The following is a 21,041-nucleotide window of genomic DNA, read 5'->3' as shown; positions in this document are numbered from 1 at the left end:
CACGACATTCTAGATCATAGCCTCCTCCCAATATATTTAGTATAGATAGATTCTCGTTTTATTATAACATATATTTAAATGAAAATCGAGATTTTATTTATATTATATGAACGTCAGAATAGAATCTGAAATTTGAAATCCAGTATTGATTTCCACACCGACCAATGAGCGGACCGTTAATATCTCTGACTAGGCGTTTCAAAATGAATTATTGTTCTATGAGAAGTTATTTAAAATCGGAATGATAATCAGAATATCAAACAGAAAGAGAGGTTATATTGACGTAGAAATCAACTCGTCAACAATAACACCGTCCCTTGATCACGTGATATAACACATCAGGTACCAGTAAACAATCAGACGTCCTATAGTAGTAGACGTTAAGTTGATGTGCGCGTGATACTATGACAATATCCTATCTCATATCATGTATTTTAATTATTTTCACGGGAATAATCACCGAGGGAAACAGATATGTGTAAGTATAGTTATTTTAATTTTGAGATGGGAGTGTGGGGGTGGAAGTGGAGGTGGGGGGGGGGGGGTATTGTTTAGGTGATGTTTTAAAGGTGTGCGGGTGGGGCGAACGAATTTATAATTTAGTGTAGTTCATTTTTGTGATAGGGAGGTATATAGAATTTAGTTTATTTTTGTGATATGGGTGGGGTGGGGGATATAGAATTTAATTTGATTGTGTGTTGACCGGAGGGTGGGGGGCTGTTTTAGAGTTGAAATTCTTCAAAATAAAATTTATATATGGAGGTGTATATAACTTTTTAGTTTATTTTTGTTAGAGCGAGGAATGCAGAATCTAGTTGGGTTTTTTGTGATATGGGGGTATACATTTTTTAATATGATTTTGTGTTGACTGGGGGTGGGGGTGGGGTGGGGAGTAGAATTCAGATTCTTCAAAATAAAATTTATATTTGGAGGGATATGTATTTTTAGTCTAGTCTATTTTCGTGAGAGGGTGGGATACAGAATTGTGTTTATTTGTTAGAGGAGCGGAGGGGATGGGGGTTAGAATTTAGTTTATTTTTTGAGGGCGGGATATAGAACTCATGAGGGGAGGGCTAGGTAGAATTTAGTTTATTTTTGTAAATGAGAGAGATATAGAATTTAGTATAATTTTTTTCGGGGATGGGGGGGGGGGGTGGTATAGTATTTTGTTATTTTTGTGAGCGGGGATATAGAATTTAGTTTATTTTTGTGGGGGAGGAATATAAGTAAGTTTATTGCAGCATACAATTACGAAATGAATGAAATATCACGTTGGAACAAACATACATAAACATAGATAAACGCTGCCTTGTCTACTACTGATTCAAAGGCGATGCGTAAAGAGGCCTAAATCGAACATAATACCTAATTCAATCTTATAATGTAATTTAGAAAGTGCGCTTACAACAATAAGAAAGAAAATAAACATGACTACAATCTGTACGAATGCATGTAGAATATATTAGAACCTTCAAATATATGTATTGATGAAAGAGAACTGTAGGTCATTTTGGGAGAGAATTGGATAGACAATTTACTTCCGAAGATTTCCGTACTTTGTGCATTCAAATGGAAAATGTGTTTCATCTTCGACGACAGAAAAGGTACACTGGTTACATAACCTTTGTGGAACAGATATATTTTTGTACCCCCCGCCCCTGTCTATCTACAGCTGATGTGAACTCAGTCGGAGAGATGACATGGCACTTCTGTGGTGTTTGTTAGTAACAGAGCAGAGACAGTCTGGGAGTTACTTATTTTAGTAAATCAAAACCACTAATATAGGGTGTCCAGCTGGAGTAGTGTTGTTTCCACTCCAGCTCGACATCTATAAAAGCCTGCTGCTCTACTATAAACGACTTCTCACAATTCAAAGCTCTATTGACACCCCCCACCCGCCTCCTCGTTGCAACACTTAAAGCGGATGCCGAAATCGCTAAATCTAACTATAAAATGTCTTGACTAGCTTCCATTACCTAGGCACTGAACTATTTTGACATAGATAAAAATCAATTAACAAAACCTAAACTACAAATGCCACTTGAAACTAAATTTAACTCACTGCAAACAGATGCATGTTATCCACCTAATGATAATCATCACAAATTAAGAACTTATACGCTAGTTAAAACCTCAATCGCTAACCCCCACAGACTAACAAACATCACAGAAGTGCCATGTCATCTCTCCGACTGAGCTCACATCAGCTGGAGATAGAAAGAGGGGTGTAGAAAAATATACCTGTTCTACAATGGTTATGTAATCCGTGTACCCTTTCTGTCGTCGAAAATCAAAAATACTCCCTACTTGAGTGTGCAACGTACGAAAATCTTCGGAAGCAAATTGTCTATCCAATTCTCTCCCAAAACCATCTACAGTTCTATTTACCCCTTCCCTGTAGCACCATGGCTCTTTCTGTCAAACGTGAAGAGCGGACCACGCCAAACCGGTTGCCACATTCTACGTATGGGTCATGCATATTTTCTTACTATAATTATTCATGTAACATGCATATGGTTAACATACAAGATTACATAGATCACAATCTGCGTCAATCTGTTCTAAAAATATAAGTATCAATGAAAACGCAAATAAACAAAAATCAAAAGTCGCATGCAAAAACTCCCCAAAAGCTCTATCAAAATTCACTTTCACCTAAACACAGAAAACACAACTGGAAATGTTTTATTTAAATCTTCAAGTTTCCTAATTCCAAAATACTATAACACATCACTTCTAATTTATAAAGCTCCTATGCTAAAGACCCCTATGCGTAAGCGAATTATTGAAATAAAAAAATTAAACCATATGTTAGTCCGAAATGACCTAGTTTGTGTCGAGTGGACGTTAAACCCCATATATATCTCTCTCTCTATAAAATTCAGGTTTCACTTTAAATTCTGTCTAAGAAAATCTCAATTTGGTAAATTGGTAAACCATTTCTTCTTCTGGGATTTTTATTGGTCTGTTTCAGCTACCATACTTTCACAATGAAAAAACTTGCTTTTTCTTATCACTAAGGAGTCTCTAAGTTAATCACCTGATCACCAGTTTAAAAGTTAAACTACCATAATTTTGAAACTTGGACTAAGTGTCTCAAAATTATATTAGCTCTACTTAGCTAAACACATATACGAACGACACAAAAACACACATTTTAACGAATCAAAGTAGAAAAAGCCAGCCAAACATGGAAACTAGGTGGTAATCACTCATAAACTTCATCCTTAGCTCTGTCGTCTTCCCACTTTGATCCGGAGACAACATTAATTCCTTCTTTTATTCCCTATTCCGTTTCCTTATCATTATTCCTTAGTTATACACAATTTTTTTTTTAACCTACCCCCTAGACCCACTTTAGTTTAATTTTACTACAGGTCGAGTTTACCTAACTAATGATATTATATTGTTTATATATCTGCATATCAAAACTAATAAATAACTATATTTTATTCTCTATGCGGTTAGATTTTAAGCACATTTAATTTGTAACCTGATTTTAATATTATGTGGTCTGTTATACAACATAACACGTCTAATTTTTCAGAAATTATGCATTTACCTAATTTTGCAAATATTTCCATCAAGAATTTTTTTCCACCAGATTTTTTTTTCACCAATTTTTTTTCCACCAGATTTCTTTTTTCCACCCTAAAGGTCGAAACTGAGTCACGGAGACCAAATCAAATATGTAGATCCCTTGAAGGTTGATCTTGAGTTACGGTAACCAATTCAAATATGTAGCAACATGGGTCTTTCTGTCAGACGTGGAGAGCGGACGACGCCACACCGGTCGCCACATCTGGGTATGACCCATCCATCTTTTCTTACTACATATCTTAGTAGCGAGTCTGCTGATAGAAATTGCTACATATTTTCCCTTCAGGAATCAAGCTGCTGTCTGACCAATGCTCATAAATATGATAGTTTGGTAGCTTTGGGTTTTGGACCTTCAATTATCTAATTGGTAAAATATGATGTGAATAATTATAGAGATTGGTTAATTAAGCCAAATGATACAATCGTAATTTTCCGATCACGTGTTAAAGATGATATTCTCATTCCCATGGAACCAGCTTATGTTAACCAAATTATAACAATTGTTTATATAACAATCTGTCACTCATTCTTGAGTGCATTAGATACGACTTAGCCAAGATATTAATTAATATAATACTGCTAACTTAAAGAGCAAATATTCTAGCCATAGTCTTACCCCCCCCCCCTGCCCAAGGTGTATTTGTGATGGGGATCGATGTGGAATTTAGTTTATTTCTATAAAGGAGGAGGGGTATACAATTTAGTTTGTGTTTGTGAGGGGGTGGAATATTGAATTTAGTCAATTTGTGACGGGAGGGGGTATGGGTATAGAAATCAGTTTAGGTTTGTGACGAGGGAGGCGGGGGGGCGGGGTATAGAAATCAGTTTAAACTTTGTGATGAGGAGGGTTATATAGTTTAGATTTACATTGAGGGGGGGGGGGTATAGAATTTAATTTAGATTTGTGACGAGGCGGGATATACAACTCGGTTTATTTTTGTGTTAAGGAGGAGGAGAGGGGTATACGACGGGGTATACAGTTTATTTTTGTGTTCGTTTATAGGAGGGGTAAAATACTGAGTTTATTTTTGTGATGAGGAGTAAAGATTTCATTGAAGACGGACATACGCTATACAGTGTCTCCCGGACAGACTTTACTGAAGATGGGCATACACCATATAGTGTACTATGGTCGAACTGTTATCCGGACAGCAGCGCTACGGTATAGTCTCAAATCGAATCCCAGCTGTCAAGAGGTCTTATACGTGCATTCCAACGTGTACACGTGACCTCCCAATCTGATTAAAATACAAATCTATATTTCGATTGTTTTTTCATACTTTCCATGGCCTACACTCATGAAAATCTGATCGGTTGTAGTGATAGGTTGCATCAGAGGTCATACGATCGGCTTTTGACCCTATGACGTCAGACTTTTGATTAACCAACCAGCATTGATGTTACTAGTGGATTACCCACAGTTCCGTGCAAAACACGCCTAAAGCTCGCCGTAACAGACCGTTTCATTGGCTAATACCTCACACCATTCAGAACACGTCAATGATAACAACTCTTCCAGATCGTAGTGTAGTAAAGACATGTAAAACGAAATTTTAAACTATAAAAAACGAAACGAAATAGGGTCTGTGTTTTAATCAGGTTGGGAACCTCCGTTTTGGTCCTGGAGGGTTGGATGGCCGAATGGTTAGCACGTGCGTGCTGTATCATAAGGCCTGTCATTGAATGAACTGGCGTGGTTTCGAATCCCCGGTTGTACGTGACAAGGAGTAGGGTCGCCTGTCCAACCTCTTGTGTTTTCTCCAGGTCCCCCGGTTTCCTCCCACTGCTAAAGACCCCTACGCGCAAACGAATTATTAAAATAAAATTAAACCATATGTTAGTCCCGAAATGACCTAGTTTGTGTCGAGTGGACGTTAAACCCCATTTCTCTATCCCGTTCTGGTCCCATCTACGATGAAGAGAAGGTGGAAAAGCCACTTGCTGAGTAAAATGGCCGTTATGGCACATTACATTAGTCAGAAAAGTAGGACGTTAAAATTTCGTTTCATGACAATGCAATCTCCGGACAGTGTTAACATTATTTTATTATATTTATAGGCGATCATCAGAAGATATGGAGCAGGGGCTTTCCCCAAACCACCCGGAAAATATGTGTAATGCATGCTCTGTGGAGGACCGGGCATGTACACGGGAAACGCCCGTACCCTGTAATAGTGTTTACTCAACAACTTCACCTAACTATGAGACGACCTCCAACAACTATGCTTGGTATGGATCACATTGGCGAAGACGGCCAGGTCGGTTTAGTGGACGAAGGGGGCGGCGGCGGCACAGAAGGGGAGTTTTGCTTAGTGATTATTTTTTGAACGAATCGACACAACGGTTATAGCCATCGCAAGCACTCATTTTCTGTTGGGTTTAATAGTCGGGTGCGGTGGGGGCGGAGGGGGCTGACTTAGTTATATCCTATCTTAAACCACAAACCCCACGAAAAAATTAAACGTTGTGTTTTTATACCGTCGCTGTTCGCAATGATAAAATGAAAGCGATATTAGTAATTACAATGTTAACCAATAAAGTTTACCTCGTAAGCACTGTGTTTACTAATAAGGATTGCAGCTTAGCTACCGTGTTTACGAATAAAAATTGAACGACGTTATCCATAGCCACAGTGTTTACGAATTACGGTTGAACAGCGTTATCCATAGCCACGATGTTTACGAATTACGGTTGAACGACGTTATCCATAGCCACGATGTTTACGAATAACGGTTGAACGACGTTATCCATGGTCACGGTGTTTAAGATTAAAGGTTGAACGACGTTATCCAAAGTCACGGTGTTTACGATTACAGGTTGAACGACGTCCTACTGTTCTGCTCCGACTTGGTTAATGAAGACATGTTTACGAATAAAGAATGGACGAAGTTATTCATAACCATAATGTTAATGTTATTTATAACTACAGTTGTAACGGATACACATTGGACGACGTTATTTATAACTGCAGTGTGTACGAATAGAGAATATTAGTAACGGGCACAAGACTGTAAATGATGTTTTCTGAGTATATTCTGAGTACCAAGAAACCCAAGCCTGTTTTGCTTACCAATTCATAAAACAATATAAAGAGGACACCAAACTTCGCGAACCGGGAACCTACCATACTCGGAGGCCCCGTCTTAGTCAATCCCGTCCGGATGAATGACCTATTTCATTACAACAATGATTACTTTGGAGGTCCCGTGAGCCTACCATATTTGGAGGCCCCGTCTTAGTCAATTCCGTCCGGATGAATGACCTATTTCATGTTTTTTATGATATCATGTTTTGTTTTTAAGGTTTCATCACGGAGATTATGCTGATTTCTTTATCTCCTCACCAGCTCCCAGAACTGGAGTATGTCTAGAAACACAGACGTTCAAATGTCGATATTATAAATGTTCTGATGCTTGTTGTAAAGGATGGATGATGGATCCGGTCACAAACCGATGTACAATAAGTAAGTTATTTATAATTTTACTTTACAACCATTTCCGTTGGCTCGCTAACCTCGAGGTCCCGTGCGTTGGCCGAGAAAGTTCATCAGGCTTGTCAGTGATGCAGGACAAAGGGCCTGACAAGGACATCTGTCTAGTCGTTCCCGTGTTTGATCACTGCGTTGGCCGAGAAAGTTCATCGGGCTTTTCCGGCGTGGTTCCACCTTGTCAGTGATGCAGGACGGAGGGCCTGACAAGGACAGTTGTCTAGTCGCTGGATGGTACGAAAAACCGAAGTCCCGTGTAAACCCTTTGCAGTTGGAATTCGATATAGGTGTAGGCCGTACGGCGTATGCCCGTCTTCATTAGCCCAGTCTAGGAGCAAAACATTAGGACGTCAAACCCCATTTCAGGTCATTTCATTTTACAAAATGTCCAATATTATACTATTCGGTAATATTCATTTCACTTTACAGTCATTTCAAATATATAATCAAGTCGGGCCTAAACTATACAGTGTACTACAAGGAAAATATTGCAAGAGGGGGTTTGACAGGTTCCGGTTAATGACCTTGCATGATGTCATCATCGTCTCTAAATTACGTAGGCAAACATATACACTTAGCTTTTTAAAGAGAGAAATCCAACACTCCCCGTGTGACGTCAATTTTTATTATGAATGAAATAGGATCACACTGTGATTCAATTTCATTGATGCAAAGCATTAATTGTGATATCAAATATGTCTATATCATTATCTCGCTCTTTGAATGCCAATTCCATCCCACCACCCGATGATAAAAGATAAAGAAAACGACCGACCGTGACACTTTTCTCATAAAGGGCTGTTTTAGACCTCCCGCCCCCTTGAAAAGCAATTTGATTCCGGCTAATATAGCATATATTAGAACAAACGAGCTATATAATAATCGAGATTTTGATCATTTTCGGGGCAAAGATACTTGACAATCTAGACTATAAATAATTTTAACTGTAATTTTCAATATGTTCAATTTTCATTATCTATTTTAGAACTATTATGACAAGGACTAACAACTCTTTATTTAAATTGTTAAAGTATTCTAACATAATGAATCTTTAAGGGAGACGGGTTCCTATGTTACATGTAGAAATAGTTCCGCTACTAATAACTTCTGTTTTTATTTATTTTTTATTGATTTATTCTTCAAGTAAAGGTTACGATATGACAATAAATTAATGTATTATAATAAGAACTAGTGCCGCATTGCTCGACTGGGAAAGTGATAACAATAAATTCAGATATGTATATGAAAATAAGAACTATGTGGTACATTGTATAATTGGGATGCGAAATGAGACAAGCATATGATAGGTATGGTGTCGTGAAGAGACCTTTACTTAGGATAGCTCATAAAGCCTGGCGTATCTAACATCCGTTGCTTATTTCCAATAGGGACCAAACTTCCATTGGATAACCAAGAGATTGTTGAGTTACTCACCCAAAATAGACCCCAGAATGACCAAACTGGTCTATTTCTCCTGAATTTTCCAAGGTACTGGACTCTACGCCTTTTCTTTATTGTTGATATAAATCTAATATAATGCAACTTTAAAGACGAAATTTGATATTTTGTTTTGGTATAGAAAGTGTGGAACCGGTAACACTGGAGTGCTATAATGGAGGAACAGCGATTAACACAGATGATGGATTGGTGTGTGTTTGTAAGCATGACTTTACTGGGCAACATTGTGAAACATGTAAGTTAAATAGGGTTTAACGTCCACTTTACATATACTAAGACTTTCGGGTAAAGCATTTATTTCAATGACTCGTTTGCTTGTAGGGGTATTCAGCAATGGTTTTTGTGGGGAAAGGGGTGGGGGCAGAGAAAACCCACACGGTAAAACAGTGTCTGCTAGGATGTGGGCTATATACTATTTGCAAGTATACTAATAATATAATGTTTGTTATTTTGTTAGTATACGAGTAATATAATATTAGTATACTAGTAATATATAGTGTTTGTTAGTAATATAGTGTTTGCTAGTAATATAGTGTTTGCTAGTAATATAGTGTTTGCTAGTAATACAGTGTTTGCTAGTAATATGGAGTTTGCTAGTAATATAGTGTTTGGTAATAATATAGTGTTTGTTAGTAATATAATGTTTGCTAGTAATACAGTGTTTGCTAGTAATATAGTGTTTGCTAGTAATACAGTGTTTGCTAATAATACAATGTTTGCTTGTAATATAGTGTTTGCTAGTAATATAGTGTTTGCTAGTAATATAGTGTTTGTTAGTATAATAATATTACTAATATTATTTTTTATTTCAGTCTTATGCCACCCAGTTTGTCAGAATGATGGATTGTGTGATTATATTGATGGAGCTCCCAGATGTGTCTGTAAAGATGGCTACGAAGGCATGCAGTGTGAAATACGTATGTATCAAATCTGACAACTGGTTGGAAATATTTCTAATATTTTTATTCTCTGGTATCTCAAATTAGATTGGTGAAGATTGGTATTCTGTAAAGGGATCAGCTGACTAACCGAACAGGGTTCTGCAGCGTCCTCCAATATGTTGTTACCCTGTCCGGTGGACGCGACAGAGGTAACTGTTTCTGATGGATTCTTTTCAAATTTGGTCTGAAACATCGTGGTCATGAGAGGACAAACCCTAGTGACTTGCAACTATCTGCGAGGTATGCCCATTTATTCCGAAATCCTTTTGAACGCGATAGAGCCTACATGTTTTGTCGGATTCTTTTAAAATTCGGTGTAAAGCATTATGACCGTGAGACGAAGACTCTATCGATTTTCAGCTTTCCACGATTTTCCGTTCCGGAGTTGTGCCCCCTTTGCCGAAAACTTTGTGAACGCGATATAAGCTTTTTTTTCATGAGATAGGGTTTATCAGATGATGATCTTCATCGAGATTTAGCTTTCAGCGACTTTCCATTTCAGACTTATTCCCCCTCCCTTTACCAAAACTTTGTCAATACGACAGGTCCTACAGTTTTTGGCAGAGTATGAATTATATTGCTATAAAATGTTTTGTGACTTTCTGTTCCGGAGTCATGAAATTTGATCAGTATGCAAGTGTTCCTTTCGTGTAAGCTGCAGTTGAGACGTGGCAGTTGTATGGGCATATTATCACTCTTTGCGTCTGGACATTGTATAAATAACTAATGATTTTAAACTATACATTGCAGCCAATTGTCCCTACATATGTTTAAACGGAGGTTTTTGTGTAATTGGTTCTCAGTGGTCCGGACCAACATGCTTTTGTCCAGAGGAATACAGTGGTAGCTATTGTGAACACAGTATGTATCGAATTAGTTAGGGGAGAGGTTGACAGAATTAGTTACGGGGGGGGGGGGGCGAATTAGTTAGGGGAGGGGGTGAAAAAGTCAACCAAAATACAAGAAGTAAAGAATTACTATAAATATCTATCATGGAATCAGGGAAGGAAATTTCTAGTTTTTCTCCATTTAACTAAAATTGTTTTTCGTATTATCCGAACGAATTTACCTTGTCAGACCCTCCGTCCTGCATCATTACCCCAGTTGGAACACTAGAGTAGGACGTTAACTCCTATTTCATTTCATTTTCCAGTAAAATGGTTGCTGTTAAACGTTTTTTTCTCGACATAGTAATTGTTACAGTTCGCACATTTTATGTTAAATAAAGCTGTTATTTATTACATATTGCCGTGATTGTTTCAGGTAATTACAAAGAAAAGCCCGGTTATTGTCCCCAAATGCATAGTTCGATGATAGTAAATGCTGGTGTATGTGATGATACTTGCTATGATGACATAGATTGTAGTGGCTTTCACAAATGTTGTTCTACCGGTTGTGGAATGGCCTGTATGATACCTACTGATGATTTTTGTCTCTGGAATAATACTAAATATTATCTGGAGGAGAGTTTTCAACCAACGACTTGTCTGGTCTGTACGTGTTATGATCCTAATAACAATGTGGAATATGGTGGAGCTACTTGTACCTACATTCCGTGTCCAGCTATCCGTCCTGACTGTGCTAACATCGTACCAGGTGAATGCTGTGCTAGATGTATTGGTAAGTATAAAGCAAAGAGAGATAGAGAGAGAGAGAGAGAGAGGGGAGAAAGAGGGAGAGAGAGAGAAATGGGCTTTAACGTCAACTCGACACAAACTAGGTCATTTCGGGACTAACAAATGGTTCAATTTTATGTTTATAATTCGCTTGAGCGTAGGGGTCTTTAGCAGTGGGAGGAAACCGAAGGATCCGGTGAAAACCAACGAGGCTGGACAGGCGACCCTACTCCTTGTCACGTACAACTGGGGATTCGAAATCACGCCAGTTGATTCAGTGACAAACCTTATGATACAGCTACATGCCAATCAGTGTGCTATGAGGGAGTGTTTACTTGCACTGCAAGGTGTACATAGGCGGTCCCAGAATCGATCCAGGTGTTGGCAGAACATTAGGACGTTAAATCCATTTCTATATGCCACGTATTGTGTAAGGGACTGCGTCACGAACCAGAAGTTTCCCGGAATTGATCCAGAATTCACAAGGAATGATGCAATTTTCGGGATCCAGGCGTACGAATTCGATCTCAATAATCAAGTTTGCTACAGTTATCAATATCACTAGACCGTGCCAACGAACTAGAGAAAGTCGATTCGTTATTATGGAAAGTTGATTCGTTACTATAGAAAGTCGATTCGTTACAAGAAAAACAACCATATACATATACCAGAGACTAAATATTCTTTAAATACGTCCACCTTGCCCTACCCACATAGATACATAAGCTAGACCTACTACTGTCTTACAGCCATTTAGGACTTGATAACACCAGCAGTGTCTTTTTAAATTATTTTTAAGTTTCAATCCATGGGTGAAGGGATCTTTGGGTGCTCTATCTATGTTCGTACTGGTGCTCTCCTAAGCCAACCGATATTCTATGCTTCTGCTGTGGTTCTATTGTATTAATTATGTCTTTGTATGATTATATTATATTTTTTCTGTAGATGGCGAAGCTCAAGTACAATGGGAAGAATATAAAGGTAAACTCCTAATGCATAGTGTATTTAGAGTGGAATGATGAGAGTATGAGTGTATTTAGAGTGACATGAGAGTATGGGTGTATTTAAAGTGATTGTATTTAGAGTGGAATGATGAGAGTATGAGTGTATTTAGCGTGAAATGATGTGAGTATATGAGTGTATTTAGAGTGACATGTGAGTATGAGTGTATTTAGAGTGAAATGATGTGAGTATATGAGTGTATTTAGAGTGACATGTGAGTATGAGTGTATTTAGAGTGAAATGATGTGAGTATATGAGTGTATTGAGCGGGAAGTGATATGAGTATAATATGAGTGTATTTATCGTGAAATAATGGGAGTATGAGTGTATTTAGACTTTAGAGTGATATGAGCGTATGAGTGTATTTAGAGTGAAATGGTGAGAGTATGAGTGTATTTAGAGCGACTTGAGAGTATGGGTGTATTTAGAGTGATATGATGAGAGTATGAGTGTATTTAGAGTGACACGGAAGTATATTTAGAGTGACACGGAAGTGTATTTAGAGTGACACGGAAGTGTATTTAGAGTGACATGAGTGTCCAGTTGGACAAATGGTGTTACGTGTACATGTTTACGTGCACATTAAAAAATGCATTACCAGCTGAAATTTGAAATAATAATAGATCGTAGCACCTCTGTCCTGACTAAATATTCGCGCATGACTTATGCCCTTCTTCGGTAGCCTTGTCGGTGCAGACAATAGTCGTTAAATGCTCATTTGTTTATTTGTATGTTTTTTATAATCATATCTACATTGTAAAACGCCACGGAGCAGTCAGACTGACTGAATTATTATTATTATTATTATTATTATTCTAATCATTAATTCCCATTTATATATTGTTGTTACAGAGCCAGAGTTTACTAACTGTCCAGCAACCAACATAGAGATCGATCTAGCAGTTGATTCTAACTCAGTTGATTTACCAATCAAATTAAAATCTCGAGATTATTTAAACTACGATCTGGACGTAACTTATTCTGCTACAACGTTTACTATTGGTCCGGACGGGTCTAATTATTTTACAGTAACCGCTACTAGTTCTATGGACGTTATGGGAAATCGAGCTACGTGTTCTTTCCAGATCAGAGTCAGGGGTAAGTTCACAAAATAACACTGGCAGAGAGAGAGAGAGAGAGGGTTTAACGTCTACTCCACACAGACTAGGTCATTTCGGGACTAACATATGGTTTAATTTTATTTCAATAATACGCTTGCGCGTAGGGGTCTTTAGCAGTGGAAGGAAACCGGAGAAAACCACGAGGTTGGACAGGCGACCCTACTGCTTGTCACGTACAACCGGGGATTCGAAACCACGTCAGTTGACACAATGACAGGCTTCATGATACAGCGCGCATGTGCTAACCATTCGGTCATCCAATCCCCCCCCCCCCCTGCATTGAAAGAGTTTACATATAATTTTAATATCTATAAGCAGATTCCCCCACATAGTCGTTAATAATAACACGCACATTGTTTGCCTATATACAGTGAATAACAGTTCACCTCATAACGTCACATCCGGCGTATTGATTTAAAGGAGCTAAATCGCTGATATTTTGGACCTAAAAATTGACACAAATGGGTAGCAACGCATACATTCAATCGTTTTCGTTTTTACTCTAATTTAAAATCAATTATCTTTGGCGTAATACGCCAGAAGTCTAAATCGATTGACAATCTCTAGCGTCTGCTTATTCCAGTCTATACCGATAGTATTTATTGCGCATACTCTCCAGATAAGAATATGCCGTCGCCTTTTTACATGACTTGCGGAATATACCTAGCCACGTTCTTCGAGTCCCTTGATACAAATGGCCTGACCCGCATTATGGTACACGAAAGTAAAATATTTATTTTGTCTTAAATATTGGATATCAGAAGACATCATTCCCCTGTAAGATCACAAAATCAGTCGTGATTTAAACTGACAGATAATTCCTGTTTTCAATGTCGAAGACTTTGGATGATATTGAGTTAGAGACTTGGTTACATTAAGAGAAATGGGGTTAGTCATTTCGGAACTAGCATATGGTTCAATCTTATTTCAATAATTCGCTTGCGCGCAGGAGGCTTTAGCAGTGGAAGGAAACCGAAGGATCCGGAGAAAACCCACGAGGTTGGACGAGCGACCATACTCCTTGTCACGTACAACCGGGGAATCGAAACCAGGCCCTTATGATTCAAAGCGCACGCGCTAACCTTTCGCCCCTGCCCAACCCCACCCGTACCGAAGAAATTTTATGTGGCCTAAGTTTTGTTCATTTCAGAAAGTAGCGTGTTGTTAAATTATTAGCTTTCTTTTTATTTCAGATCGTCAACCGCCGGTGTTCACGAGTTGTCCATCAGATATAACGTCGACAGATGAGAAAGTGAGTTGGACAGTTCCTGTTGCTACAGACAATGTTGGACTGGCTATACATCCTAATTCTAGAAATACCCCAGGTATTTTAATAGCTTAATACTACTAATAATAATGAAATCAAATGGGGTTTAACTCTCTACTTGTATGTACAAATCGGGCTACGAGCCACAGTGGCTAAGTGAGTAAGACGCTGGCTCGCTAGTCTAGAGGTCGCGGGTTCGCTCCCGGTGTTGGCGAGAATATTTATCGGATTTTCCGGCGTGGTTTCACCTAGTCAGAGGTGCACGCCCTCTGGCTAGTCGTTCGTATGGTACAAAAGACCGAGGTCCCTCGTACACATTTGCGTGCACGTAAGAGACCCCTTGGCAGTTTGAATTCGGCGAAAGAGTAGGCCGTAGCGCCGCTGTCCGGACAAAATTCCCCTCATAGCACACTGCATGGCATGCCGTAGAACGTTTAACCTCATTTCATTTCCAAATCGGGCTAAAGAAGCTAGGTATACACACCGTGTACTGTTCTATTGTACCCAATTATTTAAGGTCCTAAAGAAGGTAGGTATACACACCGTGTAGTGTTCTATTGTACCCAATTATTTAAGGTCCTAAAGAAGGTAGGAATACACACCGTGTAGTGTTCTATTGTACCCAATTATTTAAGGTCCTAAAGAAGGTAGGTATACACACCATGTAGTGTTCTATTGTACCCAATTATTTAAGGTCCTAAAGAAGGTAGGTATACACATCGTGTAGTGTTCTATTGTACCCAATTATTTAAGGTCCTAAAGAAGGTAGGTATACACACCGTGTACTGTTCTATTGTACCCAATTAATTAAGGTCCTAAAGAAGGTAGGTATACACACCGTGTAGTGTTCTATTGTACCCAATTATTTAAGGTCCTAAAGAAGGTAGGTATACACACCGTGTAGTGTTCTATTGTACCCAATTATTTAAGGTCCTAAAGAAGGTAGGTATACACACCGTGTAGTGTTCTATTGTACCCAATTATTTAAGGTCCTAAAGAAGGTAGGTATACACACCGTGTACTGTTCTATTGTACCCAATTATTAAAGGTCCTTTCACGCGTTCACTACCTCGTGTATATGGATGATCTAGATTCAGATGGATTAGAAAACCCGCCAGTTTTACAACTGGATAATCGAGACGTGTCAAACTATGCTCAGAATAAAGTAATTTTTAATATAATCATTTGTCATGACCTATATTTGATTTATTGTAGAGATAACTGTCAGCTCTTTATGTAAATCTTACATAATGTATCTTAATATAACTATTATAGCAAGAACGACCAGCTCTTTATCTAAATCTTACATAATGTATTTTTAATATAACTATTATAGCAAGAAAGATCAGTTCTTTAACTAATACGTACCTAATGCGTCTTTATGTGAAACGTGTTGTGTTTATTTTAGTAATTATATATTCTGTATAGGGGGACGTGTTGTGTTTATTTTAGTAATTGTATATTCTGTATAGGGGGACGTGTTGTGTTTATTTTAGTAATTGTATATTCTGTATAGGGGGACGTGTTGTGTTTATTTTAGTAATTGTATATTTTGTATAGGTGAGGTGTTCACACGAGGAGAACATACCATAGTTTACAAAACAGCTGATTACGAAGGAAATATCGCCAACTGTATCTTTCTAGTAAAGATTAATACACTAAAAGGTAAACAAATCCTTATTAACAGAGGCATTTCATTTAAACTAGATGAATCGATATGCTAGAGCGTATACATTTTATATTCTCTCTCTCTCTCTCTCTCTCTCTCTCCCTCACGCACACACACACACACACTTCTGCGTTGGCTGGAGGGATATGGTCTGCTATGTTCATTACAAATGACGCTCGTGACCATAGAGAACTATTTTAAAAATATTGCTTGTGTCTTAAATATTGGATACCAGAAGACGATATTTTCACGGTAATATAACAACACTGAAACTGATTGAAATGGACCAATATTGAATCCTGATTTGTGTTTTTTATCTTAAATATTATAGATAATATTTATTATTTACGCTCTTTAAAAAAGACAACGCGAATGACAAATGTGAGCGTATAATATGCTGTAATTGTTTTAAACGTTTCATTTATTTCAGAAAGTAAATCGGAAAGACGAGCCAGGCTTGGTTTAAAATCCGTTACGTATTACTCGGGAGCACTGACCGTTGTGGCTGTTCTAATTATTGCTTTTATTACTGTAGCTGTTGTACGATACAAAGCTCGTAAACGTAGAAAGTCTGCAGAGATGCCTTTGGGTCATGTGTCTACAGCGGGGATGTCAACTGGACCAGAAACAAGATCACCTTTCGCATCTGATAATATATACTCAATACAGTACGTATTTGTCCTTAAACTATTTGGGGGGGGGGGCGAATGGTTAGCACGTGCGCGCTGTATCATAAGGCCTGTCATTGAGTCAACTGGCGGGGTTTCAATTCTTCGGTAGTAGGTGACAAGGAGTAGGGTCGCCTGTCCAACCTCGTTGGTTTCCTCCGGGTACTCCGGTTTCCTCCCACTGCTAAAGATCCCTACGCGCAGGCGAATTATTGAAATAAAACTGAACCATATGTTAGTCCCGAAATGACCTGGTTTGTGTCGTTTGGACATTAAACCCTCTCTCTCTATCTCTCTCTCACTCCCTCCGTCTCTCCCCTTAATCTATTACCCTTAGAGTGCCATGGTTCCATACTGGGATTGGTGTGTGTGCGCATTAAATCTTAAGGTCTGTTGAGTCACGTGGTGTTGTTTCGATCCGAAGCTAGTAGATGACGAGGAATAGGGTTGTCTGCTCAACCTCGTGGTTTCACCCGGTGCTCCACCTCACCCAACTGCTTAGACGTTTATGCCCAAGCGAATTGTACCAGTTGTTAGTGTCGAGTGGAGCTCTAAAATAGTAATAATAATGATAATAAAAAAAATAATAATAATATGAACATTTGTATAGCGCCAGTTCCATTCTTGAAGTATGCTCTATGTGCTTTCTACACACAATTTTAATATAACGTTTGAATTGGTTTGTTTTAAATCTGGATTTGAAACACTCAGTAGAAAGGACACTTTTGATGAACACTTGATGATCTTCCATTTTGATGCAGCAAGAAAACTAAAATCTCTTGTCCCAAATGTTTTTGGTCACATGGGCGTAAACTCCGTGAAGGTTCGTAACTTTGAATTAGTTCAGTCTAACCACAATAATATCACAGTTCTGTAACCTGATATACGATATTTTTCTTTTTCTTTGACGTAAAAAAATGTGATGTCATTTCAGGGAAGATAACTCTGATCCCCCTCCACCTTACGATCGAGTTAGTAAGCTTATGTCGATGATTGATTCCAGCCCATACTGCAAATCATTGGTAGAGACAGAATACCTAAACCACCCCATACCAACTATTTATGTATCCGAAGAGATGCCTTCAACTAGCCTTGAACGACCACGACGACAGTTCATGACCAAAGTTAATCCTTCTCCAATACACTCCCCAACACGCACAATAGAACCACCTTCTTCTCCTGTGCGTTTAACAAAAATGCCACGGAGTCCCAAACGCTATTCGTAATTGGTATTGGAAAGAAGCAGTGATGTGTTATGATGTGTTATGATGTAAGCTTCTGTCGTCAAATTATATATATGTACATTGTTCATTTTCTACTAAACGTTAAGGAGCAATCCTCTTTGCATTAGGCCTAAAAAAGCCATTCGTAATCAGTATTGAAATGAAATGAAATGAAATGGGGTTTAACGTCCTACTGTTCTGCTCCTATACTGGGCTAATGAAGACGGGCATACGCCATACAGTGTGCTATGAGGGAAATTTTTGCCCGGACAGCGGCACTACGGCCTACTCTTATATCGAATTCCAACTGCCAAGGGATCTTTTACGTGCACGCCAATGTGTACACGGGGCCTCGGTTTTTCGTACCATCCGAACGACTAGACAGCTTTCCTTGTCAGCCCCTCCGTCCTGCATCACTGACAAGGGAGAACCACGCCGGAAAATCTGGATGAACTTTCTCGGCCAATGCAGGGATCGAACACCCGACCTCCAGGCCGTAATCAGTATTATTACAAGTTCCTTTCGTCTAATTCTATATGTGTCCACTAAACTTTCAGGACCTAGACCTCTTTGAATTGGGTTACAAAAGCGTCGATTCCGTGTGTTATTTGGATTGGCTCTATGATCAAAACGGAAGTCGTTTTGTCTACTAATGTAATTTCATTTTTTGTTTACTGGGTCGACAAGTAATCGACATCAAATGGGCATCAAATTTTAAAATCAAACGGATTGTGATAACCCAGTTCTTATCAACATAGAAAATAATTCACAGTTCTAATTCAATTTTAACGCTGCAAATTGATTGTCCAACGAGCAAATTATGTAGCAAGTGCAATTTAAGCTTTAACGATATTTAACTGATGTCGAATTTACAATACTATGTCAATGTAGTGAGTGGGAGTTACTAGTATCTATCAGTCATAGATCAAATGGCGGACCAAATGACGGAGTATATTATGTAAAACGTTAAAGGGAGAGAGAGAAATGGGGTTTAACGTCCACTCGACACAAACTAGGTCATTTCGGGACTAACATATGTTTTTTTATTTTATTTACATAATTCGCTTGTACGTAGGGGTCTTTAGCAGTGGGAGGAAACCGGAGGACCCGGAGAAAACCCACGAGGTTGGACAGGCGACCCTACTCCTTGCCACGTACAACCGGGGATTCGAAACCACGCCAGTCGACTCAATGGCAGACTTTATGATACAGCGCGCGCACGCTAACCATTCAGCCATCCAACCCCCCAAAACGTTAAAGGACCTAAGTCCGTAACTCAAAATCCTCCAAAATCTTCGACATCGAAAACACGAATTATTGGTCAATTTAAATCCACATTGATGATGTAAACTTACCGGGAAAAGATGAGCTTCTGATATCCGATATTTCAGATAAAATAATTTTTTTAACATTGGTACACGAATCGTGTACCAGAATGCGCTTCAGCCCCAGTTGTATTGAGAGACTCGAGGGACGAGGCTAGACAACTTGCACCAAATCAAATGGAGTTATGTAGACTAGAATAACTAGACGCTAGAAATTTGCACTCGATTGAGATTGCTGACTTATTTCGTCGAACATAACTGATTTGAAATTGGAGTAAAAATGAAAACCATTAAATGTAAATAAGTTTATATACATTCATATTACAGTATTATATGCGTTGCGACCCACTTTTGTGAATTTCTAGGTCCCAAATGTTAGCGATTTAGCTCCTTTAACGTTTGTACAAATGGTTTACATTTATTTGACGCTGTAGATGTGGTGCCTTTTAATGTAATTCTGAGGTTGATAATAAACCTGCAAAATACCCCAATATTCCCAAGTGCCTGGATAAACATTTTTATATACCGACTTACATTGTCGGGATTATCAGGGTGACACTCCTTTAAGTAAATCTTCAAAACATTTCAATATGCTAAACTGGAACTTTAAAGCATGTGTGCTATTTCGTCACAACTGAGCCTTTGCTTAGCATATTTAACACACTTGGCACACTTATACCCTATGATAACCGAGACCTCCCCTTTAATTGTGTACATACATGTATCGTAAACCATTCTTTGAGCTAAGTACAGTGGAATCTCGATCAACGACCACCTTAATGTACGACCGAATTTTTAAAAAAATGCATAAAGGCCGTATCCCGTGACTCCAACTCGGTATACAGATCACCTCACTATTAAGGGCAATTTATATTAGTTCCGCAACCGGACTTAATAATTGGATTTCATTGTATATCATTCCCAGTGAGTAATCAGAAACGCCCTGTTGCATGGATATTTTCTTAACTCCGTCTTAACAACTATGCATTGTTTAGATTGCCACAATCTACCATGTTTAATTAGTACCGCGTTTCAATGAATGAATGACATGTTGCACGTCAGCTCCAACCGAGTTATATTGCGTCAATCATATCGTGAAACTATTCGAGACAAAATAAAAGAAATCACAGAAATAATATATTTATATTCATAAATAAAGTGAAATACCACAGATAATATATCAAATTAAAAATAAATATCAAATACTTTATGGATATGATCAATTAAAATGAAAGAAAACGGGTTACATATATACAATTAAAACTTCTATACAATTAAACTTATAAACAATTAAAACGTATATGTAATTCAAACTTATAATAAAATTTTGTCTTTTTGAAAAGTTTAGAATCTTACAATAGTTCCGGTTGAGCAAATTAGCACCGCTTTTCATGTAACGACTAATTGTATATTGAACTGATATGTTATACAGTAACTATTCTAGCTACATGGTTAGCTTGGCATCATTAGTATAAGGTTCGATGTGACGACTAATTGTATATTGAACTAATATGTTACACACATGCAACATTTAAACCTACTCAGTATTGTACAGGTAACTGTATATATAAAGTCGACTTGAAAATCTGAATTCACCTGTGAAGACGATGGGCGGGGTAATGAATTCACCTGTGAAGACAATGGGTGGGGTCATGATTTCACCT

General features: G+C 38.2%; 1 protein-coding gene and 1 long non-coding RNA gene across 2 annotated transcripts; both read left to right on the top strand.

Annotated features, from left to right (window-relative positions):
• Positions 1-365: 365 nt before the first annotated feature.
• LOC130010831 (uncharacterized) lies at positions 366-9,449 on the top strand. The gene is made up of 5 exons (XR_008786102.1): positions 366-478; positions 5,659-5,829; positions 6,903-7,063; positions 8,667-8,780; positions 9,358-9,449. It is a non-coding gene; the product is annotated as an uncharacterized LOC130010831 (long non-coding RNA).
• Positions 9,450-10,265: 816 nt separating this feature from the next.
• Positions 10,266-19,870, top strand: LOC130010830 (uncharacterized). Its single transcript, XM_056098915.1, has 8 exons — positions 10,266-10,347; positions 10,750-11,106; positions 12,048-12,083; positions 12,957-13,202; positions 14,419-14,550; positions 16,053-16,157; positions 16,592-16,829; positions 17,764-19,870. Exons 2-8 carry the CDS (start codon positions 10,785-10,787, stop codon positions 18,053-18,055), a joined length of 1,371 nt encoding a protein of 456 aa, XP_055954890.1. The 5' UTR covers positions 10,266-10,347; positions 10,750-10,784; the 3' UTR covers positions 18,056-19,870.
• Positions 19,871-21,041: the final 1,171 nt, after the last annotated feature.

This window comes from Patella vulgata, chromosome 2, assembly GCF_932274485.2.
Source record: "Patella vulgata chromosome 2, xgPatVulg1.2, whole genome shotgun sequence".
Taxonomy (NCBI): Eukaryota; Metazoa; Mollusca; class Gastropoda; family Patellidae; genus Patella; species Patella vulgata.
The sequence above is the reverse complement of the archived record's forward strand: the minus strand, read 5'-3'. Positions and strand labels throughout refer to the sequence as shown.

Excerpts from the sequence above, each read along its gene's own strand:
- LOC130010830 (XM_056098915.1), top strand. The coding sequence starts at position 10,785 with ATGCATAGTTCGATGATAGTAAATGCTGGTGTATGTGATGATACTTGC. Across the intron at positions 11,107-12,047 it reads ATGCTGTGCTAGATGTATTG|ATGGCGAAGCTCAAGTACAA; the intron begins GTAAGTATAAAG and ends TTTTTTCTGTAG. Across the intron at positions 13,203-14,418 it reads TTTCCAGATCAGAGTCAGGG|ATCGTCAACCGCCGGTGTTC; the intron begins GTAAGTTCACAA and ends TTTTTATTTCAG.